Raw genomic sequence first — 26,401 nt, 5'->3', positions numbered from 1 at the left:
GATTTTAAAGCACCCATAATTTGATATTAGACAGGCAATCTGATAGTATAGAAATACCGGAGTTTTAAAATTTGGACACGATATGAGCATCACTGGCTAGTCCAGCATTTATTGCCCATCCCTATTTGCCCTGAGGGCAGCTAAGAGTCAACTATGTTGCTGAGGATTTGGTGTCACGCATAGGTCAGACCAGGTAAGGACAGCAGATTTCTTTTCCTTAAGGACATTAATGAATCAAATGGGCTTTTATGAGAATTAACAGTGATCACCATTGGGCCTGCATTTTATTCCAGATTTTTTTAAAATTTAAATTTCACCATCTGCTATGACTCCAGAACATTAACCTAGAATTCTGGATTGCGAGTCCATTAATATTACCACTATGCCAACATTGCCTCCCTTGTATTGAGAATATATGACTGTAGCTGGGTATTATCAGGATGTGAGCAAAAAACTGCCTGTCACTGAGAGCAGCATGAACTTATCTCCATGTCCTTCTTATTTTTCAAACAGGAGTTGATTTTCAGATGAAAACTTTAATTGTTGATGGAGAACGAACAGTGTTGCAGTTATGGGACACTGCAGGTCAAGAGAGGTAAAATAGAAATGAGCAAGTTTTAAACTGACAAAATTACACATACATTAAAACCAAGTGTATATGTTGTGTGTACGTTTTATCATCTGTGAATTAGCTTTTGAGCAGGATGACATTTTAAGGTATTGAAAACAAAAGAGGGTTAATTACAGCCTGAAACACACTCTCCTGCCTTGTCAGTAAGCAGAAGTGTGTTGGGATGCTACATGTCAGTGATAATTTAAGAAAAAAAATCTTTTATCTACTTAACTTTATCTGAAAGTAACACCACTCCCATGCTAGTGAGTTCAGTAGGCATAAACACACTGTTTTTCAATGCATTTGTATTTTATCTGTTCATTTGCTTGTGTTGTCTGTAAAACGTGTGCAGTCACTGACAGCCCCTACACAATGAGAGAAGACCACTGTCCTGCCAAAGCTACATGCGTGCTCTGCCTGCTTCTCTCTGGTCTGAGAGGACACAATGTACTCACGTCTACAGGTGTAAAAATAATTTGCCTTTCCCCTGAATGTTCATAGTCATCAAGCTAGGAGATGCTGATCTAAAAACAAAAATGTTGAACACATTCAGCAGCTCAGGCAGCATCTATGAAGGGAAAGATCATTAATGTTTCAGCTCAATGGATATATAATAGATATTGAATAAGTGGAAGGGGGTGAGGGGAAGGAGAGCAAATGTAAATGTCTGTGATAGGGTGAATGGCAGAAGAGATTAAATGACAAAAGATTTCATGCTGCAAAGGCCAAATGGGACAGGTAGAGAAGGAAAGAATGTGTCCAGATGAGGTGAGAATAGCCGAATAACAACTGTCCAGGTGCCATGTGAAGTAAGATTGAAAAAACACAACAAAAGAAACAAAACAAGTGGACTCAGAGGTTGTGATCTGAAGTTGTTGAACTCACTCCCAAGCCCGCTGTTCAGTCTACAAGCATGGCTCTGAGTGTCTTTTTTTTTTTATTTCAAAAATATACTTTATTCATAAATGATTTGATGGTCTGTACATTGGATCATGCCATACATATGTCCATATTTACAAACACAGATTCGACTTTATTCTTGTCCTTTACAATCCTGTGCATTTTTTCAATCTTGTATATATACATATATTTGGCTGAGGCATCAGCAGAGCCCAAAAAAACATCTGTATGGGCCCCCTGTTCTTCTTTCGGCAGGCTGATCTTACACAGTGGTCTTTCCCCACCGCGCCTTGGCGGCAGCTGCCCCAAGCTTCAGCGCGTCCCTCAACACGTAGTCTTGGACCTTGGAATGTGCCAGTCTGCAACACTCGGTCGGGGTCAACTCCTTCAGCTGGAAGATCAACAGGTTTCGGACCGCCCAGAGAGCGTCCTTCACCGAGTTGATGATCCTCCAGGCGCAGTTAATGTTCGTCTCGGTGTGAGTCCCGGGGAACAGGCCGTAGAGCACGGAGTCCCGCGTCACGGCGCTGCTCGGGACGAACCTCGACAAGCACCACTGCATTCCTCTCCAGACTTCCTCTGCATAGGCACATTCCAGAAGGAGGTGTGTGACAGTCTCGTCCCCCCCGCAGCCACTTCGAGGGCAGCGTGCGGTGCGGCAGAGAGTCCGGGCGTGCATAAAGGATCTCACAGGCAGAGCCCTTCTCACCACCAGCCAAGCCACGTCTTGGTGCTTGTTGGAAAGTTCTGGCGATGAGGCATTCTGCCAAATGGCTTTGACAGTCTGCTCAGGGAACCGCTCGACAGGATCCGCCCTCTCCTTTTCCCGAAGGGTCTCAAGGACGCTACGTGCTGACCACTTCCTGATGGACTTGTGGTCAAAGGTGTTTTTCCTCATAAATTTCTCCACGAAGGACAGGTGATACGGAACGGTCCAACTACTCGGAGCGTTCCGCGGCAGCGAGGCCAGGCCCATCCTTCGCAACACCGGGGACAGGTAGAACCTCAGTACGTAGTGACACTTGGTGTTTGCGTACCGGGGATCCACGCACAGCTTGATGCAGCCACACACAAAGGTGGCCATCAGGGTGAGGGTGGCATTGGGCGTGTTTTTTCCCCCATTGCACCGGTCTTTGTACATAGAGTCTCTTCGGACCCGGTCCATCTTTGATCTCCAAATGAATTGGAAGATGGCCCGGGTGACTGCGGCGGCACAGGTCCTGGGGATAGGCCAGACCTGTGCCACATATAGCAATACTGAGAGTACCTCACACCTGATGACCAGGTTTTTTCCCGCGATGGAGAGCGACCGTTGCCCCCATCTGCCTAGTTTCTGTCTCATCTTCCTGATCCGCTCCTCCCAGGTCTTGGCGCACGCCCCAGCCCCCCCGAACCAAATACCCAGCACCTTCAGGTGGTCAGTCCTGACGGTGAAGGGGATAGAGGATTGGTCGGCCCAGTTCCCGAAGAGCATGGCCTCGCTCTTGCCTCGGTTTACCTTGGCCCCCGAGGCCCGTTCGAACTGGTCGCAGATGCACACGAGTCTGTGCACGGACAGCGGATCCGAGCAGAAAACAGCGACGTCATCCATGTACAGGGAGGCCTTAACCTGCAGGCCCCCGCTGCCAGGAATAGTCACCCCTCTCAGGCTCGCATCCTTCCTGATGGATTCGGCAAATGGCTCTATGCAACACACAAACAAGGCGGGTGAGAGGGGGCATCCCTGCCTGACTCCAGATCTTACAGGGAAGCTATCTGATTCCCACCCATTGATTGAGACTGCACTGACAATGTTGGTGTAGAGCAGTCTGATCCAATTTCCGATTCCCTCCCCAAAGCCCATTTTGGAGAGGACATCCCATGAGTGTCCTGTCACTTGTCATTTTAATTCCCCACCTTACTCTCACTCCAACTGTTCTGTTCTTGGTACACTGTAGCTCAATGCATGTTTGAGAAATGTCACCTCACGTTTTAACTTGCAACTCTGCAGCTTTCTTGACTCAACATTGAATTCAAAGATTTTTGATTATAAATGCTGCCTCCATTTTGTTCCTTTTTGCTGATGACTTTCTTTAATCTCTTTCATTATTCCTTCACTTTTTGCATAATTTAATCTCTCTTGCCATCCATCCAATCACACTGCTGCCCTTTTGTATTTCTTTCTCTTCCTCATTTACTTAGACCGCACTGCAATTCAATAGTTCCTTTCTGATTACGGGTCATCATCCCGAATATATGAACCCTATTTCTCTGCACAGACCTGACCGGCTGAGTATCTTTAGCACTTTCGGTTTGTTTTGCACTCCAACATCTGCAGTTTTTACTTTTGTATTTGTGTGGGAGAAGTTAAAAGGTGACACTTTCTCTACACTGGGAGGATCCCAATGCTAAGAAGTTCATTGCCATGCTTTATCTTCATAGCTATCAATGGTACCAATGTCACTAAGCTCTGAGGTTACTGTTCTGCCTGAAAAGGTGGCAGATTTCCATAAGCACCTGTCTTGTGAAGCAAAAACACAACACTTGGTTTAGATTTTCACCTTTGAAGCAGGTAGCAGGTTGATAGATTTCTTGTCTCAACATGCTTGCCTCAAGAGAAAATGTGAGAAATGTGGGGCTTTTGTTTAAATGTGATGATGCTGTTCCTTTAACAAGGTTAAGTTGTCCTTAGTTTCTTTTTCAGAGGGGTCATAAACACATAGATTCTGATCTGTCTGGTTTGTATGAGTAAGGACCAATTTGATTGTAGCTAACAGATACTGCCTTAGGAAAAAAGGCTTTCGAGTTTTGAAAACAAAAGATTTGCACAATGAAAGGGGAGTGGTCATTTCTCCCAGCTCAGCTTTTCTCTGATTTGGTTTAGTTTGGTTTTAGCAAGCAGTCAATATTTGAGGTTGCTGTTCAAGGAAACAGCTCCATGCTGGTTCTCTCTCTCTCTCTCTCTCTCTCTATCTCTCTGGAAGAACCTGAGTTTAATTTTACCTTTTTTTGCCAATGGGGTGTTTATGGGGATGTTTGCAAGTATTTGGAACAGCTTCATTAAGTTGCGATAGAGTTGATTGGGTTTTTAAATAGTTAAGCTATTCTATATTCTGTTCACTTTTGTTTGTGTTTCATTTGCAAGATAAATTCTGTTTTGTTTAAAACTAAGTGGTTGGGTCCGCTACATCACTCCTAGAATATCCACTTTACACCTGCTTAAAACAACTAAAAAAAATTAGGGTCTGAGCTACCTTCTTGAAATGTTTTAAGGGAGTCTGGCCTGGTCCATAACACAAGGACACAGATGCTTGCTTCAGTTGGCTCTGCTACCCCCAGAAATAGTTTTGAGTGAACAATGGAGACTACAACGTGCTGAGGAGGTTTGGGTAAATGACCTGCCTCAGTGCTCTGGGACTCTGTGACAGGTCCCACACCGTTCCAGTTCCCACAAACTCTCCATGCTATCTTATGCCCCTACCCTCCATGTCATGCTTTGCCCTACACTTTAACCATTGTCAGAGGCTTGAGATCTGAGCCAACTTATCCCATTAATCTTCACTGTTGAAAATTGGAGACAACGGGTAGGGAATCCTGTAATTGAGTCCCATGGAATTCATGTGTGAATTGAGTCCCATGAAATCTCTCCAATTCTATGAAAATCCAGTTGTGCTCTCCCTGTGCATTCTTGTTCCTCTCTCAGTAAGCAGTTTTTCTTCTTCTCTGCTCTCTCTGCTCGACCTCCCTTATATGCTACAGGTCAAGGATACTTGTAATTATAGATTCCATGACCAGACCTTAATATCCTTTTAACTGTCCTTGATGGTGAGCCGTGGTTCATTTGATGTAGGTACATATGTACATTCTTTTGCCCCCTTTCAAATAGTATTGACTGAATCATGTTTGGTGGTGCGTGTTTGAGATGGCATTAGCTGGAGCACAGAGGTCAATAATGGCATTGCTGGCATCAGAGCAGCAGTACACTCTGATTACTCTCCCAGTCTGCTGACTCCATGTACTTCTGAAAATTCTCCTAATGTCCAGCATCAAAATGTTACCTGAGGTAGTTCCTGCAGCATTGTGCGTACATGCAGTATCTGAAGTGCTGAAACTACAGACACTGCAGAGCTGAAGTTTGCAGTGGAGGTTCTGAAATTAGTTTACAAGTCTTCTCCTTAATGAAGATAAACAATTACCAAAGAAAAGAAAATGTAATTATTGATTATGTGTTAATGGTTCTAGAAACATATTAGTTCAGCAATGTACTACTTTTTAAGAAAATGAAATGTTTAGCTGTGAAGTGGATGCCATGGTCTTGTTGTTTATTTTTCAGATTTCGGAGTATTGCCAAATCCTATTTTAGACGCGCTGATGGTGTTTTATTGCTATATGATATCACGTGTGAAAAGAGTTTCCTCAATGTACGAGAATGGGTTGACATGATTGAGGTGAATAATCTTGTTTCCATATTAAGTAGATTTGTGCTTATTAGATAGTAACTACAAGGTAGTGTAACCTCATGAGGGGAAAAACAAATTGTTCTGCCAATATTGAGCCTTCTTGTCCTGCGACACGTTTCATCAAATTGTTTCACAGTCCCCACAATATTTAATCTATTAAAAGCATGCTTGGAGCATAATTTAGGAACATTATTTTGATATCGCGATGCCCAGTGTGTAATGTCCACTGCATCATTCTCCTATTCTTATGCCATTTTACGATTCTTGTTCATTGTCTTCACAGGGCAGACAATTTCTTCTTGCCATCTATAGGGAAAATAATTTGTGGGCAGCCTACATGAAAATCTCAAGGGCGGCTTTGCTAATGTGTGGTGCCATTTTTTGCCTAGTCTCTGGTTTCTCCAGGAAAGATTGGGGTGATGAGAGGCTAAGGGATGCTCCTGGGTTGCAGAGAATGAAGTGCTGTCCAGGTGACTGTTAAACAGGGTGTCTGGATGTTGGAGCCTGGAAGGTCCTGGCAGAGGAAAGAATTTTCTACCCATTAAATGTGATGATCTACCCATGCATGAATGTGTGATGAGATGAGAAGAACATAATCACATGGGAAAACATGACCTAACCTCAAGCACATGTCCTCCTGCTTTTATGCATTGTTCAACATTTAGTTTGGAAAAAATACTCCAACCAAAGTGGCATTTCATTGTCACCAAGACGAGGTTCAGTTTGGGAATGCCTTATGCAAAGAAATCATACTGCGAAATATAACATACTGAAAGCCAACATACTGCATTAGAACATAGAACATTACAGAGCAGTACAGGCCCTTTGGCCCTTGATGTTGTGCCAACCTGTGGAACCAATTATTCCTCACTTTTATGCTCAGTACTATATCCATTCAAGCAACTATGGTGATTCAGAATAGAGTCATGAGGCTAACTTTGAGAGTTATTAGGTAGATCTTTTACTATATAACTGTTTTTTGCCCACTGCGAGGTGAACCAGCAGCTGGTCAGGAACCCAAAAGCTTGTGGAGGGCATTTTCCCTTGGCTTATAACTCAAACATGATATTGGCACCATGTGTTATGGTTTTCCAATCAATCAGAGCAGGTAGGCGTGATGATGACCTGCACTTGACAGTTGAAAATTTTAAATTTAAAGGAACCTCACCAAAGGTTACAGGGCCATTTCAGACCAATGAGAAAAGAGAAGGAAAGCATAATGCTGGAGTGTTGGACCAATTCCAAAGACCTTTATAAATGGCCTGGATGTCTCTAACTGGATGTGGAGGTTCCACCCAGATTTCTGACATTACATTCTTCCTATCATGAAGTGGACAGGATATGAGTCATAAAGTCAGGAAAGCCAACCTCAGCAGGACCATTTGAAATTATTGCTGAGTTCAAACCGAGCTCATTTTTATTATTCCAAGGGCAACTTGCAATGTGAGATTCACAATTTTATTGAGTTGACAGAAGACTCTTGAAGATTATATAAATTTGGTTTACATGTCATGATGTGAAGTTCTTTTAATTCCTTGTCCTTTAAATATTAAAATAAACAGACTGAAGCTAATAGTGTTAGCAGTTTCAATAGAGTTTTTGTTCATATTTCTTAAGTGTGTTCTTGCAGCTGGATCATTGTGAATGCTTGGCTGAGTTTCAGATACTAGAAATGCACCTGTGTAATTAACAGTGACTGAGTTTAAAATTTGATCACCAGCTTGAAGAGACTGTTAAAGGACTAGCAATTTTTGATGTGTTATTGACTAGAAGTTTTTATATTACAAATTCAACACTGATTGGGTTTTTAAAATTTTAGAATTTATTAATGAGAGTTATTTTCAGTTTTGTGTCAGAGTGAGGGGTTTATTAAATTTTGCTGTTAACTTCATCTCCATCTGGGTCTATAGATCTGGCCATACTGAATACTGGATGAGTAACTATAGATATAATATGGAGGGATTCTGAGGGCAAAGGGTAAATTGAGAGTATGAGTTGGCATGGAGGTGATGAGTTATGGTTAGGTAGACCTTTTAACCAGTCCACCTGGCACTCATGTGCTTACCTGCACTTATAACCACCTATGGTTAGAGGGCCAGACTCTAATCCACCCTTGCATTCTTAGAGCATTGAGCATTCAAGCAACACCATGGGGATTATGGTTCAATTTTTAAAATTATATTTAGAAAGAGTGTCCGTTAAATGAATTAAGAGAAAAACAGCTATAAATACAGAAAGTAAATATTAGACCCACACCGCACTTGAGCAACATCTAAAACGGCTAAATGCTTCATCTGGGAGGGAATCGGAGTCAAGATAAAAAATAAAAGCTGAAAGAAGAAAGAGTTCGTTAATTTCAAAATTTCCTGTTTGCGGTCATAAAGGATAATGATATTAGCAACATCACATCACCTACATATAATATTGGCAAAATTATAATGCTGTTTCAGGTTCCAATTTCATTCAATACCAGATTTTACAAAAAAGGTGGCTTTCAATGAATAGATTCAGGGAAAACATAGTGATAATTTATCTGAGATTATAAAGAAATGTTACGATAATATTATTCATTTTTTGCTTAATTTAAAGGATTCAACCAATGAGAATATTCCCATTATGTTGGTGGGGAATAAGGCAGATCTAAGAAACAAAGCATCTCAAGAAATACAGAAATCAGTCCCCACAAGCTATGGGGAGAAACTGGCCATGGTGAGAATCAAAGAACTGAATCAATCATTAGCACTGGAATGCAAGAAACCAAACTTTGAAAGGGAAGGGGAAGACATCTCAAAATGTTTGAACAACAGGTGAAGCCAGATGTTACCTTGCAGTAGACACATGAGTGGTATTATTCTCCACTAACAGGTTTACTGTCATCAAGCCAAAAAGACATTCTGCCTACTACACAAACCAGTAATGTGCTTTCTGAGTTTTAGTGTCAGTGTTATGCTAGATACATAAACTATATACTTCAAGATAGGCAGACAGCATATCCCTTTGACTGAATGTGGTGGGGAGCTTGCTGACTGTGCTTGTCTAACCTGTGCTTGTAAAACTCAAAGCTTAGGCTCTAACACTAGATTTCATTCTGCAATTGGACTGCATTTTACTAGATATCTAGACTGTGATAAGAATGACACCAGAAACCAGTTTAAGGTTATAACGGACTTATTTCTGTGAATTAGAAACTACAAATATTAACAAACAAGACCATGTTCTGTCTAACAAAAGGACTTTATGCATATTCTGCATCTTTTTCATTGAGAAAGGATTATGGAAGCTACCTTCCCCATGGCAGTACCCTCACTGAGTTTAATCAGCATGCTAAAATTGATCATTAACAGAACAAGCTGTATTTCCATTTCAAATAATTAGCAGTCTCTTTGGAAGTGTTATGAATTATGGTTCCCTTTCAAAGTTGGTTTCACATGTCAGCCCTGAGGAGTACAAGGCAAAAAACATTTGAATTTTGTCTCTTTTCCTAGCAATGTTTGAGTGTTACATTGCCAAGCAATTAGCTGAAACAGTAAGAATACTTTTGTTTTAAATTTGGAGAGTGGGTGTGTATAGAGTCAAAAGTTGTGATTTATTTCCTATTTGTTATTATGTTTTCATTAAGGATACTAAATATAAGAGTGAGTCTTTTTCATTTTTTTGTTTTCTTACAGACATACAATGCGCTATTTTGTGAAACAAGTGCCAAAGATGGCTCAAATATTATTGAAGCAGTACTTCACCTTGCTCGGTAAGTACTAGTTTTATTAACCAGCTCAGCAGGCCACTGGAAACATCCAGTATTTCGAGGAAAAGGTCAAAGGCACTTTGATAGAATGTGTAAATAATGGTGCATCCAAACTCTGACTAACGTCCCTGGCTAATGAGCTGTTTGTTTTTTGGCTCAGGTGGCAAAGGGCAAATTTTACATTATATTTATATTGAGAGAGATTTAAAAAGAGACCTAAAGGCCTGGATGTACTTGAGCCAAAAAAGTGATACGGCTTTACTGGGATAGTTTTAATTGGCCAAATGTAAATTTCTCTTTGGTATCTCATTAGTTAAGGCCAATGTGGAAGCTAGATGTAAATATGTTAGGGACTAAAGTTACATGTCAACAAGGAAGATTGGATTGGGAGGCTGAGCAGAGACAAACAAAAGCTAATGTAGTCACGTCTGAGAGGAAGCAGTGATAATTCACTTTCCTCCCCTCACCACTTAGGAACAGTTACAGGGAATTCAAAATAAGAATAATATATTCATTTCCTGTTACCAAAAACACTGCACTGTGATTCTGGGTTCTATACTGCTGTAAACATTATACTTCACACTATAACATCAGTGGGGATCCTTACTTATCTGGCAAGTAAATTGCAAAACTATACATGCCTCAATGGGTTTTCAACTAATATTTCAAAATAATTAATTGAAAAATGGTTTGAAATAATATGTAGTAGCTATGTGAGTTTATAACAAACTCCTTCAGTGAATGATGAGAGGAGTGTAAAATGTGAAAATTTCTTTCATAAGTTGAACCGTTGTCCTGCATTTTAAACTTTGGTTTGCATAGAATGTTATTATAATCCGGGTGGGTATCATCCAGCTGGAACATGGCTGTTATTTGTTGAGTGCAATATCAATATCTAAAAAAAAAATTGCTATTTACCATATGGACACTGCTAGTCTTGTCAACATGAAGATATGATGAAATCATTTCATATCTTGCAATGATTTAACAGGGATCTGAGAAATTTGACGTCATATAAGGATCGTGTTACTCTGGGCATAATCTCAAATACATATTCTTCAGCTTACTGGCCCCCACTTTTATGTTAAGATATCTTTGCTATTTCAGTTTTTCATTGAATGTGTTGAAAAAGGGGCTGGACAGATGACTGTTCTATCTGTATTTGGTAGGTGGTTTACAAGAATAATCTTGAGCAATTCTTCCTGCACTGTTTTCATCAGCCTTTTAGGAAGCTGCTTGGTTTATACTCATTGTGTTCCAATATAGTCATGGCAGAAATTGAACTCCAGTATAATTGAGCATGAATATAAAACAATGCTCCTTTGTGCTACCTGCTTCTTCACGCTCAACTCTGAATAGCGATTTCCTCTGCTGTTTTCTGATTATTTGTATCTATTGTTATATAAAGATATAGAAAAGTAGTTATATTTTTAATGTTAAATGTTCTGAATAATTGATGTGAAAAAGCAGAGAATGATTTTTTTTGTTATTTCTGTATCAGATAAATTGTATATAAGAATGACCATCTTGTGTCCCATTGTATTGAAGAATTCTATGCATCTCTATTTTTCTGAATATGTGTAGGTTGCTTGGGTGAATAAGATACAGATTGAATTTTGCTATTACTAAAAAACAATTTAGTATTATTCCAGTTCATTTACTTTTGGGCAGGTTTGCAAATTTTTGTATATTCTCAGAGCTGTTCAGGCCCAAAATGTACATTGATGAAAGAAAGAGAGAGAGAGACAGAAAACATATCTAGTAACAATAACAGAACATTTTTATTTAAAGAGTCCTTTGCTCAGCAATTTTCCATTGGGGGCAGCTTTTTTTTTGAAGAAAGATCGTTTGATTTGTGAGGTTGGTATAATTTAGGCATAGATTTTCATTCTGTTAAAATGACTCCAAGGCCATTTAAAAACTGCAGTCAAGACTCAATAGCATAATGTTCAGCAGTGCATGATAAGCATGCAATTAGAAAGCCTGGCTGATACCATTCTGAGGTTGGACTTGCCCAGTTCCCCATTGTTTTGGTGCAGCCAGGCTAATTTGTCCATGACTCATGGTTCACAACCACTCAGTGGAATTGGTCTTTGCGGAGGTGGAATCTGTACCAGATGGATGCGTTAAATCTGAACAGGAACAGGCCCAATATCCTCATGGGGAAGTTGCTAATGCTGTTGGGATGGTTTGTCAGGAGAATGGGGTCTTGACAGGAGGATTGGGATGAAAGGTAGTGGCAGTCACACCATTAATCAAAGAATCAATTGTACAAGTGAGTAAGGATGATTTCTTGGCAAGATCAGGTCATGTTGCGGCTGTACAGGACATTGGTTAGGCCACTGTTGGAATATTGCATGCAATTCTGGTCTCCTTCCTATCGGAAAGATGTTGTGAAACCTGAAAGGTTTCAGAAAAGATTTACAAGGATGTTGCCAGGGTTGGAGGAGTTGAGCTACAGCGAGAGGCTGAACAGGCTGGGGCTGTTTTCCCTGGAGCGTCGGAGGCTGAGGGGTGACCTTATAGACGTTTACAAAATTATGAGGGGCATGGATAGGATAAATAGTCAAAATCTTTTCCCTGGGGTGGGGAGTCCAGAACTAGAGGGCATAGGTTTAGGGTGAGAGGGGAAAGATATAAAAGAGACATAAGGGGCAACTTTTTCACACAGAAGGTGGTATGTGTATGGTATGAGCTGCCAGAGGAATTGGTGGAGGCTGGTACAATTGCAACATTTAAGAGGCATTTGGATGGGTATATGAATGGGAAGGGTTTGGAGGGATATGGGCTGGGTGCTGGCAGGTGGGACTAGATTAGGTTGGGATATCTGGTCGGCGTGGACAGGTTGTACCAAAGAATCTGTTTCCATGCTGTCCATCTCTATGATTCTATGACTCTAAGTAACAAAAACAAAAAGGGGCAAGCATGTTGTTTGATGTGTACTGTAGGGAGTAATAGTAAGGGATTTTAACTCCCCAAATATTAGCAGGGATAGTTCTAATGTACAAGGTAGGAGGGAACAAAAATCTTAAATGCATCAGGTGAACCTTTTTGTAGCTGAAATGTGGAAAGCCGAACCAGAGAGGTGAGCAGTTTTGAACTTAATATTCAGAAATGAGCTTGCCAGATGTACATTGTAACAGCAGGAGGACACTCTGGTGGTTGTGACCATCACTCAATTACATTTAGGATCATTATGGAAAAAGGTAAGGATGGGCTATGAATAAAAGTTCCAAATTAGGGAAAGGATAAGGTAAAGATGTGATTGGTAAATGTTCACTGGGAGCAGCTACGTGCAGATAAACTGTGACAGAGCAGTGGGAGGCATTCAAGAAAGGAATGGTAAGAGTACAGAGCAAAGATGTTTGTATAAAGACAAAGGGTGTAAGCAAGACCAGAAAACCCTGGATGTCAAAGGTTGGGATTGGAGGAAAAAATAATTATCTTATGGTAGATACAAAGGGCTCAATATGGCAGGGGTAACTTGAAAAGGGAAGTTAGAAAGCTAAGAGAATGCATAAGAATGCACTGATTGGTAAAGTAAAGGAAAAGCCAAAGGGTTGATTTCAATATATGAAGTGTGACAAAATAAATAGGCAAAGAATCAGGCTCATTAGGATTCATAAAGGTAGCCTGGGTGTGGATCTGGAAGATGTGAGTATAGTTCTTGATTAGCACTTTATATGGGTATTCACAATTGAAAAGGATGACACAACTATACACATCCATGTGAAGCATTGTGAAATATGTTAAGGCCCTCACAGGTTTAGTGGCTTTAAAAATGAATACAAGCACAGCTATAAATGAGATGTTTTCAGGTAATTGAGGGAAGCAAGGGAGGACGTATATTTTATCTCTCCATCCTGGAGGCTTCCTGCCTCTATTCCTGATGAAGGGCTTTTGCCCAAAACGTCAATTTTCCTGCTCCTTGGATGCTGCCCAACCTGCTATGCTTTTCCAGCACCACTATGATCTAAACCCCAGTATCAAGAACCTAGGCTGTAACGTTCAAATTTTTTCTGGTCACAGTATGGTGCTGGAGGACTGGAGAACTGCCAGTGTTGTCCCATTATTAGACAAGAGTGGAAGAGAAGAGTAAGAACTTAGGTTCAGTGGTGGGGGAAATCATAAGAAATATTCTGTCCCTCCGAATTCTGTCTGCACCTGGAGGGACAAGTTAATCAGGGATAGTCAGCATGAATCTTTTAAGGGAATGTGGTGTCTGATTAATTTGATTTTGTTTACAATGATAGCAGTGAGTTTTAATGAGGGTAATGCATTTGGTGTTGGTTTACATGTACTTTAGTAAGGCTTTTGATAAGCCCCTGATGGCAGGCTGGTCAAAAAAGTAGGACCCCATGAATTCAAGGCAAAGTAGTGCACTGGATCCAAAATTGACATGTAGGAGGCAGAGGATGATGGTAGAACAATTTCTGTGAATGGAAGTCTGTTTTTAGTCGGGTTCAGCAAGACTCCGTGCTGGGGCCCTTGCAGTGTGTTGTATACATTAATGATTTGGACATAAATGTACAGATATGATCAAGAAGTTTGCAGATGTGACAATAATTGGTAAATAGTGAGAAGGATAGCATAAGCTGCTGGAGATATCACTGGGCTGGTCAGCTGTGCAGAGCAGTGGCAAAGGAATTCATCCCAGAAAAGTGAAGTTTTTGGAGAGGGCTAACAAGGCAAGGAATCACACTATGAATGGTATGATCCATTCAGATGGGTCAGAGGGACCTTAGTGTGTATATCCATAGATCCCTGAAGGTAGCAGGGCTGGTGGATAAGGTGATTAAGAAGGCATGTGGGATGCTTGCTTTTATTAGTCGAGGCAGAGAGTACTAGACTAAAGAGGTTATACGGGAACTATATAAACTGCAAGTCAAGCCACTAAATTTCTACATGCAATTTTGGTCACTACATTACAGGAAGAATGTGATTGCACTCGAGATGATGCGGAGGACAAGATGTGCCTGGGCTGGAGGATCTCCGTTATTAGGAAAGGTTGGATAGGCTGGGATGCTTTTCCTTAGAGCAGTGAAGGTTGAGAGGGGACCTAAACTGGAAGGGCACAGAGCATGTGGATAGAAAGGCACTTTCTTTTTTCCATTAGTAGTGAGTCAATAATGAGTGAGCATAGATTTAGGTGAAGTGGTAGAATGCAAGAGGAGAATTTTTCGACCAGAGTGTGATAGGAGTCTGGAATTCTCGAGGGGTAGTTGAGTCCAAAACTTCTGGAACGTTTAAGCAGTATATAAATATTTACTTGTGTTGCCATAACCTCCTGGGTTATGGGCCAAAAGCTGGAAAATGGGATGAGTGTAGTTATGTTTTTGACTGACACAGGCGTGATGAGCCAAATGATCTCCTTTCATGCTGTAATGTCTGGGTCTGTTGGCCTCAGACCATTAGTCTGGATTCCAGATTCCTAATCCAATGATATTATCACTATGCCACTGCCTCCTCTAATTCATTCTTGGCTCAGTTTATATGCAAGAGTATTGACAAGCTCTCGACCATTAAAGCGTCATTAAGCTCAGCATTTTCACTCAATATCAACTGGCCTGGATTTTCTGATAGGGGCTTCTTGAAAGTATTCAGCATCAAGAACTTATGTTTGCTTTTTCATTGATTCAAGGCTGCTGAAGTTAATTGTAATATTTCTCTTGCTGCAATCAGCTAACACATGATTGAAATTCTGACTTTCTGATGGCCTTGTCTACGAATTGCTAACAGTATCAGAAGCTAACTTTGCAAATGCTTTTATTTTAACACTGCCATATTAGATCTTCTGACCATGGTCTAAATTTCACCAAGTTGCACATTGAGTGAAAACATTTCTTGTAATTATGATTTAAGACTTTTCTGTTCTTCTTGATTATATCACATTTCTGAGTCATAGTTAAATGACAGTGGTAGTTGTTTGTCAATTGGCTATCTATCCAAATGATTTTCTTCTGTGCTTATAAAGGCAAAGGATATTTGTGTTGTGGACAGGAATGCACTTCCCTTTTAGGCACTCAGAATAAACATTAGTCACTGATAATTTAAGTGTACCATAATTAGATACAGAACAAAGATATCCTATCTTTTTGGTTACTGTGGTATTGTGCTAGAGTTCCAAATTCATTAGTATCATTGAAACCGATAGAAGATTTTCCTTCTCCTTATAATGCACAATAATTCCAAATTTCAGTTCATGCCTTTTCACTGTAAGTTAGTATTATTATAACTTTAACTATATTTGATATATCTGCCCTTTTGTTTACATTGACTGTCGATTCCATTCCATAGGGAAGTGAGGAAAAGACTGGATGAAGAAACAGACGAGGATTCTGTAACTAGTTTGTCCAGCACACACTTGAACAAAAAGTTGGCCATGAAAAATTGCTGTACTACATAATTATGAAGAATAATCATTGGATTGACCTGTTCTGCATTTTTGCATACATCTTATGATCAACACCTTGTTTAGTGCCTTAGAAAATACTGAATGATGGAGATTATAGCGATGAAGAAGTCAAAAATATGAAGGATTGAGCAAATTAAAAGACTGGTGAAAGAGCAAGATGAAATGAGAAATTTAAATAAAATCCAGTTAGTTGTGTTTGTACTTCACTTATTTCATTTTTCCTCAGTGTTGCCAAAGCGTCAGCCAACAAGATGGCTGTCTGAAACAAAAGTGTATTAGTCTCCTTAATTATTTGTATATAGTGGTCATATTTACATTTCAAATTTAAAGGATGTTTCTGAGAAATAATGCTGCTTTATAATGTTTTATCTCCTGTTACCTCCATAAATGTATTTATTTTTTAAAAAAAAACAAGATTAAGGTAAAAGCAGTCTTTAGAAATGTAATTAAGTTATTTTTATGTGATTGAAGTGGAAGGATATATAGGTATTCTGTAATGTTAGTGAAATATATTAAATGGTGCATTCCATTTTACTATGTATTGTGATTCCATAGTAGTTTCCTTCTTAAAAGTAGTGGATCAGTCTCCTGTGCATTCCACAGAGAAGATTGTGGCATTTGTTGCCTGTTTTTGATGTCTTCATGTCGCTTTTTCTCTTACCTCTCCCTTTCTACTTTTTTTTATATATCGTGTGTTTGTGCTTCTCTCCCGTTTAGGTGGAATTTAGTAAATAGTATGCTGTGGTAAGGAGCCAAAAACTACAGCAAACTGGATTTGGCAGGAGGAGAAAGGAGAGGCTGACAGGCAATGTGACCCATAGCAGCTTCCTTACCATCTCCACTTTCAATCAATTGTTCTTTCTCTCCATCATGAACTTGAGTACTTGCAGCATGAACTGCCAAATCAGCTATGATAGTGCCATTGAAAGGAGTAAGTGAGGACTGCAAACGCTAGAGATTAGGGTAGAGAGCGTGGTGCTGGAAAAGTACAGCAGCTCAGGCAGCATCCGAGGAGCAAGAGAATTGAAGTTTTGGACATAAGCTCTTCGTCAGGAATGAGGCTTGTGGGCTGGGGATATTGACATAAATGGGAGGGGAGTGTGGGGTAAGGTAGCTGAGAATGCAATAGGTAGATGAAAGGGGAGATGGTGATAGGTCAGAGAGGAGGGTTGAGTGGATGGATGGGACATTCCTAATTTGGACGTATGTGATGGAGGGAAAGCTAATGATGAAGCAGCTGGTGATTGGTGGGCGTAGGACACAACACTGAAAAACTACTGCAGAGATGTCCTGAGGCAGAGATAGAGTCATAGAGCTGTACAGTGTGGAAAGAGACCCTTTGGTCCAACTCGTCCATGCCAACCAGATGTCCTAAATTAATCTAGTCCCATTTGCCAGCATTTCGCCCATATTCCTGCAAACCCTTCCTCTTCATATACCCATCTAGATGAATGTTGTCGTTGTACCAGCCTCCACCACTTCCTCTGGCAGCTTATTCCATACAAGCACCACTCTGTTTGAAAAAACAACTGCCCCTTAGGTCCCTTTTAAATCTTTCCTCTCTTGCAGTAAACCTGTGGTATCTATTTTTAGACTCTACCCCTCCACCTCCGCCGCCCCCCCCCCCCCCCCCGCCTCAGGAAAAGACCCCCTCAGCCTCCAAATGCTCCAGGGAAAATAGCCTAGCCTATTCAGCCTCTCCCTATAGCTCAAACCCTCCAACCCTGGCAACATCCTTATAATTTTTTTTCTGAATTCTTTCAAGTTTTGCATCAATGTTCCGATAGCAGGGAGACCAGATTTGCATGCAGTATATTAAAAGTGGTCTAACCGATGTTCTGTACAGCTGCAACATGATCTCCCAACTCCTAAACTCAATGCTCTGACTAATAAAGGGAAGCATACCAAACATCTTTACTATCCTGTCTACCTGCGACTCCATTTTCAAGGAACTATGAGCCTGCACTCCAATGTTTCTTTGTTCAGCAACATTCCCTAGGACCCTACCATTAAGTGTATAAGTTATGCCCTGATTTGCCTTTCCAAAATGCAGCACCTCACATTTATCTAAATAAGCTCCATGTGCCACTCCTTGGCCTGTTGGCCCATCTGATCAAGGTCCCATCACTTGGAGGTAACCTTTCTTGCTGTCAACTGTACCTCCAATTTTGGTGTCACCTGCAAACTTACTAATCACCCCTCTACATTCACATTCAAATTATTTACTTAAATAATGAAAAGCAGTGGACCCAGCACTGATTCTTGTGGCATACTGCTGGTCACAGGCCTCCAGTCTGAAAAGCAACCCTCCACACCACCCTCTGTCTTCTACTTTTGAGCCAGTTCTGTATCCAAATGGCTAGTTGTCCCTGTATTCCATGAGATCTAACCTTGCCAACCAGTTTACCTTGGGGAACCTCGTTGAATACCTTACTGAAGTCCATTTCAATTATGTCCACTGCTCTGCCCTCATCAATCCTCTTCGTTATTTTTTCAATAAACTCAATTAAGTTAGACATGATTTCCCATGCATAAAGCCATGTTGACTATCCCTAATCAGTCCTTGCCTTTCTAAATATAAATCCTGTCCGCCAGGATTCCCTCTAACAACTTGCCCACCACCAACGTCATGATTGTCTTCCAACAGCCACAAACCATCTTCTTGTTTGCCAGATATGAATAACCAGTGGAGATTGTTCCCTGAATCCCATTGACTTCAGTTAGGACATCATGATTCCAAACTCAGTCAACACTACCTTTAATGTTAAAGGCAGTCAATCTCATCTCTGCTCTGGAATTAAGCTCTTTTGTCCACGCTTGGATCTGCAATGATGCCAGGAACTGAGTGGCACTGGTGAAATCTAAGCTGTGCCTCAAGGAGCAGGTGATTGCTATTGCTACTTGCATGTATTTTGACAACTACTTCTGTCACTTGCCTCATGTTTGAGGGTAGACTGATGGTATAATAATTGGCCAGCATAGGAGTAAATCTTTCCAGAGATAAACTCAGGAGACAGCAGAGCTTGAGGCATGTGGCAAATTTATTCATGTATTCCACTGGTGCAATACAAGGAGAGGGCAAAGACTTCCCCCGATCTGGTCTATGTGAGAGGGTTTAATTACCCTTTTAATCTGCAGCTCAGATTAGAACAAAAGTCAACGATACTCTGATTTCAACTTCAAGTAAATTGTCTTTTATACAATTTTATACATGGCGGCACACTTCCTCCTCATGTATACTATTTGTTAATTAATGCTGGATTGTTCAACTAAGATTAGGTTCATTCAATTGTAATCTTGTTACTATGACCTGAATGGTCCTTTTTAGTATGTGGGAAACCGAACTTTCCATGATTGCTTGTGACCTCTTATCTCTCAACTATGACAGATAAGGAAGGCCCCTCTACAACTAATTTAAGCCTTTCTTTCTAATATTTTATTGATTAATATATATCTTTCTATAGCACCTCAGAATCTACATCTATAATTATCTTGACGAATATTAATTAAAAGCTACTTGTAGTAATATAACTAATTGATTACAAAAAGACTTAAAAGAAATAACTACTTGGTACGAAATGTTCTTATCTTTAGGATAGCAAAGTATGCTGCACATTGTATCTTACTTTCTATGTCTTAAGAACGTTTGCCTAATAAACTTCCAAATGGCAATCATGGTACAGAGTTAAAATAGCAGCTGTGAGTTGGCTATCAAATGAAGAATAACACTAAATGTAGCATTTCATCAACAATCAGTGTGCACATTCAAAAGTCAAAAATTACACAACACCAAGGTATAGTCCAACAGGTGTATTCGGAAGCAGTAGCTTGTGGAGCACCTATCCTTCCTCTGAAAACTAGTGCTTCCAATTAAACCTGTTGGACTATAACCTGGTGTTGTGTGATTTTTAACTTTGTTCGCCCCAGTCCAACACTGGCACCTCCACATCATACATTCAAAAGTCAGCAGAGAATGGAACATTCTAGTACTTAACAATTGCATTCATTTATGAAATGTTTGTGATTCATTATCAATATTTCAGAAGATATTCTTAGATGACAACTTTTATGTAAAACCTCCCCTGTTAACACGTACCAAAAATTGTGGTTATAAGTGGGCAGTGACTTTTAAAAACTCAGATGATCAACTGTTCTATTTATTATTTTTCTATTTTTTAACAAATCCTCTGATGCTTTGAGAAAAATGTTCAGTTAAGGCATTTTTTTCCCTGTGGTTTACCAACTCCGATCAAATGAAAGATTTTTCTTGGGCCACTTGAGAGAACATACTTGTCAAAGTCAAGTTGTATTTCCACAGATGTGACAACTTAATGACAGAATGGCAACTTCAGAGAATAAAAATGCTTATTAAAAGAAATATTTTGTGAATCTACTTCTCATGTTGTAAACAGAAAATATGGCCAACGACATATCATAAATAACCTCGGTGAGGAGGTGGTGATCATAATCATTTGAAAGCATAATCAATGCATTACAAGTTCTATCACAGAAATACATTATTATTAATTCATTTTTAATTCCTTTGTTAAGTGTTGTGATATTAATTTTAAAAGCTTTTTTGGACTATTTTATCTGCAGTGAAAGGCAGAAAATATGAGAAAGACATTTTCTTTTATTGCTGGTTAAAGCACATTAACTGAATGATTCTCAAGTGCAACAGAATAAAGGTTCCTGTGCTCAAGATAAACATAGGGAATTAAAAGGGTACAGAGGTTGTAGAAAGACAGGTCTTTTAAATTGATTGGAACACTATTATTGGGTATCAAAATGTAACAACAGTTATTTAATCGATATAGCAACAAGGGATGAGATGGCTGAAGCATTAGGGGTGGAAATAAATATAAGAACAAAATAATAAGTTTATGCAAAGTGAGAAACTTAACTTTTCAGTTTACTTTGTCCCAAAGCTCATTAAGACTATTTTCTGGAACTTGATAATTGCACATTAAGAGACAGTATTGGCTTTGGGCATGGACTGCAGTGGCTCACCAGCACCTTTTCAAGGACAAGTAAGCACTGGCAATAAATTCTGGCCAGGGAGCAATACCCATATTCCATGAGTGAATGAAAAAATGGGATCAATGTCCAGAACCTGGGATAGCAAGTTGTTATTCAGAGAGCTGTTCTGTGAGCTGTTCTGACCATTTTCTATTATTGATATTTGTGGAATGTGGGCATTGCTGACTGGCCAGCATTTATTGCCCGTCCCGAGTTGCCCTTGAGAAAGTAGTGGTGAGCTGCCTCCTTGAACAGCTGCAGTCCACAAACTGTGGGTTGACCCACAGTGCCATTAGCCAGAGAATTCAGGATTTTGACCCAGTGACAGTGAAGGAGTAGCGATATATTTCCAAGTCAGGATGGTGAGTAGCTTGGAGGGGAACTTGCTGGTAGTAGTGAGTACGTATCTGTTGCCGTTGTCCTTTTAGATGGACATGATCATTAGTTTTGGAATGTGCTACCCAAGGATCTTTAGTGAATTTCTGCAGTGCATCCTGTAGATAGTACACACTACTGCTACTGAATACCGATGTAGGATGCAGTGTCAATCAAGCATGCTGCTTTGTCCGAGACAGTATCTAGCTTCTTGAGTGTTGTTGGAGCTGCATCCATCCAGACAAGTGGGGAGTATTCTGTCAAATTCCTGACTTATGCCTTGTAGATGGTGGGCAGGCTTTGAATGATCAGGAGGTGAGTTACTCGCTGCAGTATTGCTAGCTTCTGATCTACCTTTGTAGCAACTGTGTTTATGTGATGAGTTCAGTGAGTTTCCCACCAATGGTAAACTCCAGGTGTTAATAGTGATGGCAACAACATTGAATGTCAAGGGACAGTGGTTAGGTTATCTCCTATTGGTGATGGTCATTGCTTGCCACTTACAAAGCATGAATGTTATTTGCCACTTGTCAGCCCAAGCCTGGATACTGTCCAGATCTTGTTGCAATTGAACATGGAGTGCCTGAGTATTTGAGAAATTATGAATGGTGCTGAACATTGTGCAATCTTCGCCGAACATTCCAACTTCAGACTGTATGATGGAGGGAAGATCATTGATGAAGCAGTTGAAGATAATTGGGCCTAGGACTCTACCCTGAGCAATTCCTGCAGAGATGTCCTGGAGCTGAGATGACTAACCTCCAACAACCATGACCATTTTCCTATGTATGATTCAGGTATGACTCCAACTAACAGAGAGGTTGCCCCTTGTTTCCCATTGATTCCAGTTTTGCTCGGGTTCCTTGATGCCACACTCGGTTGACTGTAACCTTGATGCCACTCTCACCTCAGCTCTAGAATTCAGATCTTCTGTCCATTTTTGAACCAAGGCTGTAATGAGGTCAGGAGCTGAGTGGCCCTGGTGGAACCCGAACTGGACATCACTGAACAGGTTATTGCTGAGCAGGTCCTGCTTGATAGCACTATTGATGGCATCTTTCATCGCTTTACTAATGATCTAGAGTAGAGTCATGGCACGGTAATTGGCCAGTTTGGATTTGTCCTGCTATTTATGTATAGGACATAGCTGGGCAATTCTCCACATTGTTGGGTAGATGCCAATGTTGTAACTGTACTGGAACAGCTTGGTTAGGAGAGCAGCAAGTTCTGGCACACTGGTCTTCAGTACTATTTCCAGAATGTTGTCAGGGCCCATACCCTTTACAGTATCCAGAGTCTCCACCATTTCTTGATATCATATGGGGTGAGTCAAATTGGCTGTAGTGGAGTACTGTGTACAGTTCTGGTCTCCAAATTTGAGGAAAGACATTCTGGCTATTGAGGGAGTGCAGCGTAGGTTCACGAGGTCAATTCCTGGAATGGCAGGATTGCCTTACACGGAAAGACTGAAGCGACTGGGCTTGTATACCCTTGAGTTTAGAAGACTGAGAGGGGATCTGATTGAAACTTATAGGCTTATGAAAGGACTGGACACTCTGGCAGGAGGGAACATATTTCCGTTGATGGGGGAGTGCCGAACCAGAGGACACAACTTAAAAATACGGGGTAGACCATTTAGGACAGAGATGAGGAGAAACTTCTTCACCCAGAGAGTGGTGGCTGTGTGGAATGCTCTGCCCCAGAGGGCAGTGGAGGCCCAGTCTCTGGATTCTTTTAAGAAAGAATTGGATAGAGCTCTCAAAGATAGTGGAGTCAAGGGGTATGGAGATAAGGCTGGAACAGGATACTGATTAGGAATGATCAGCCATGATCATATTGAATGGCAGTGCAGGCTCGAAGGGCAGAATGGCCTACTCCTGCATCTATTGTCTATTGTCTATTGTCTATTGTCTATAGTGCTGGGGACCACCGGAGGGCGCTGAGATAGATCACCCACTTGACAATTCTGGCTGAAGATTGCTGTGAATATTTCAGCCTTATTCTTTTGCATTGACAGATTGGGCTCTTCCATCGTTGAGGATGGGAATATTTATGGAGCTTCTTCCACCACTGAGGAATTTAATAGCTCATCACCTTTCAAAACTGGTTGTGGCAGGACTGCAGAGCTTAGATGTGATCCATTGGTTGTGGGATCACTTAGCTGTGTCTATCACTTACCGCTTATGCTGTTTGTCATGCAAATGATTCTGTTTGGTAGTTTCACCAGGTTGGTATCTCTATTTGACGAATGCCTGGTGTTGCTTCTTGATGGGAATTATTAACTCAGGGACGTGCCAGGCCGTGAGGTGACAGATTGTGCTGAGGGACAATTCTGCTGCTGTTGATGGCCCATAGCATCTCATGGATGCCCTGTCTTGAGTTGCTAGATCTGTTCTAAGTGATAGCGCCACACATGATGGAGGGTATTCTCAATGTAAAGACAGGACTTCACCTCCACAAGGACTGTACAGTGATCGCTCTTACCAATACTGTCATGGATAGATGAATTTGCTGCTGGCAGATTGGTAAAGATGAGGTCAAGTGTGATTTTTCCTCTTGTCGGTTCCCTCACCACCTGCTGCAGACTCAGTCTAGCAGATATGTTCTTTAGGACCTGACTGGCTTGATCAGTAATGCTACTGTGAGCGATTCTTGGTGGTGGATATTGAAATCCCCCATCCAGACTACATTTTGTTCCCTTGCCGATGGAGGAGTACTGATTCATTAGCCAAGGGAGGGGGTTATATGGTAATTAGTAGGATGTTTCCTTGTCCATGTCTAACCAAAAACCACAAGACTTTGTGGGGTCTGGAGTAAACATGAGGACTCCCAGACTAATTTCCTCCCGATTGTATACCACTGTGCCTCCACCTCTGCTAGGTCTATCCTGCTGGTGGGACAGGGCATATTCAGAGATGGTGATAGTGGTGTCTGGGACATTGCCTGTTAGGTACGATTCTGTATGTATGACAATACACATAGCTCCATGCTGCACGCCGTTTCTCTGAACTCTTTAAAATAGTTCTTTTCCTTTCAAAAAAGGTCTTTTGGAAGGCTGCCACCGATTCTGCTTTCACTACAGTTTCTGAGATGACAGATGGACCTTTGGTCTTCAGTTTACTTTATCAGAGCAAAATGAAAATTGTATTTTAAAAATATGGCCAATATCACAAATATTTGGCAGTGTTAAATATGCCTGAGAATTATTAAAGTAATACACTTAAATTTAAAATGCATGTTGTGACAATACTATGGATTTAAGAGATGTATTTTGTCCTTTTTTAAATGAAGAGCGGTTAAGACAGAGGTGTCAAGCAGCCTGTTTCAAGTCAATAAAGTAAACAGCTTATGCAACCTTAGGGCTTTTTAAAGCGTTGGAACAATGGACGCAGCATGAAGGTGTGGGTCACGCTCACACAGAAACACGATTTTTAGTTTCATTTTCAACAGCTTTTGATGTTTGCATCACTCCCTGCTACAGTAAAACACTTGAGTTCTCTCTGTCAAAGTTTTTCCTGATGTTTTTTCCTTCTGGTTTGGAGAATTACATGTGAGACAATCTACTGAATTTGCCTTTGCCAAGGGTGTGTTTATCATATGTTACTGTATTGGAACAGTTGGTATTTAGTAGTTTAATAATATATTATTGTGTACTTCAAGCCTGGTAGTTTGACCAATTGAATTGCATCCACAACACAATGCTTTACACTTGTCTTAAAGGTGGGGTCTGGGCTATCTTCTTAATACATTGTGAGAAGATTGTAGAGAGGTGGTGTGGGGGTGGGGGTGGGGGGGTGGAGGAGATGGTGGATGGGGAGGTGTAAATTTTGTCTAGGAAAATTGAGGGCTGTTGTCAGAATCAAAGTCTTTAATTCCAGTTTGGGTTTAGGGTTATTGGACTCAAAGGCAGGTATTGCATATGGTTGGTTTACAAAGGGTTGGCCTTGTGTAGTAATGCCGGTGGAAGAAGTCACTTTGGGAGGTTTACAGAGAGTGAGCAAGGCAACGCTTTTGGCATTGGCAGACAAGCTGGAGCTGGGGTTGCCTTTGCACAAAAAGGGGAAGTAATTGCAGTAATAGCTCGGCATTCATGATTTCCAAAAAAGATATTGGAATCTTTGGAAATGGCTAAAATTCAATTGTAAACGAAGCAGCTTGAATCAGAGGCAAAAAGAAAGAAAGAAAGAGAAAAAGAAATGAAAGTTTGAATTATGTATGAAGATCAAAGAAACTCAGAAAGATAGAATAGCACTAGCAGAGGAAAAAGAGAAGAAAAGGAAGGCCCTAACAGAGGAAGGGGAGATGGAGAAAGGTTTTGAACTTCGGAGGTTGAAATTGAAAATGCAATGTCGACTTAAAAAAGTGGAGGTAGGGGTGGAAAATAGGAATAATGATGAGAACAGTGATGAGCAATCCCATCTTAGCCATAGGCCCAGTCAGGATCTGTTTAAATATGTCCCAGCATTACCTAAGTTTGACAAGAAAGATGTAAAAGCCTTCTTCATTTCATTTGAGAAGGTGGCGAAACTAATGAAATGGCCAAAGACCATGTGGGTAGTTTTGATCCAAACAAATTTGGTAGGTAGAGCTAGTGAGGTATTTTCGTCTCTATCAGAGGATATATCTGGGGAGTATGAAGAAGTGAAAAAAAGGCATCTTAAGTACATATGAGCTAGTACCAGAAACCTACAGCTGTTTTAGGAATCTAAGAAGGGAATCTGGTCAAATGTACATTGAGTATGAAAAGATCAAGCAAAGTAATTCTGATTGGTGGATAAGGGCATTGGAAATAGATCAACACATGATGCTCTTAGATTATTATTTTGGACGAGTTCAAAAATTCCCTTCCTGATGTTGTGAGAACTCATGGGTGGTGTAAAGAGTTAAGACTGCATGAT

The 26,401-nt window shown here is 40.6% G+C and overlaps 1 protein-coding gene across 2 annotated transcripts in view; it reads left to right on the top strand.

Annotated features, from left to right (window-relative positions):
- The window catches only part of rasef (RAS and EF-hand domain containing), a 77,211-nt gene extending 60,565 nt beyond the window's left edge, over positions 1-16,646 (top strand). Inside the window, exons 14-18 of one of the 2 annotated variants that reach the window (XM_072585479.1) lie at positions 514-595; positions 5,826-5,940; positions 8,542-8,661; positions 9,621-9,697; positions 15,992-16,646. In XM_072585479.1, the coding sequence (XP_072441580.1) occupies positions 514-595; positions 5,826-5,940; positions 8,542-8,661; positions 9,621-9,697; positions 15,992-16,100 (503 nt within the window). In that variant the 3' untranslated portion in view covers positions 16,101-16,646. Of the gene's footprint in view, positions 1-513; positions 596-5,825; positions 5,941-6,235; positions 8,483-8,541; positions 8,662-9,620; positions 9,698-15,991 lie in introns of those variants that run through there. The other variant, XM_072585487.1, reaches the window with a different exon arrangement.
- The last annotated feature ends 9,755 nt before the right edge of the window (positions 16,647-26,401 follow it).

The sequence above is a fragment of the Chiloscyllium punctatum genome, chromosome 2, assembly GCF_047496795.1.
Source record: "Chiloscyllium punctatum isolate Juve2018m chromosome 2, sChiPun1.3, whole genome shotgun sequence".
Taxonomy (NCBI): Eukaryota; Metazoa; Chordata; class Chondrichthyes; order Orectolobiformes; family Hemiscylliidae; genus Chiloscyllium; species Chiloscyllium punctatum.
This window is presented reverse-complemented; position numbering and strand designations above follow the sequence as displayed.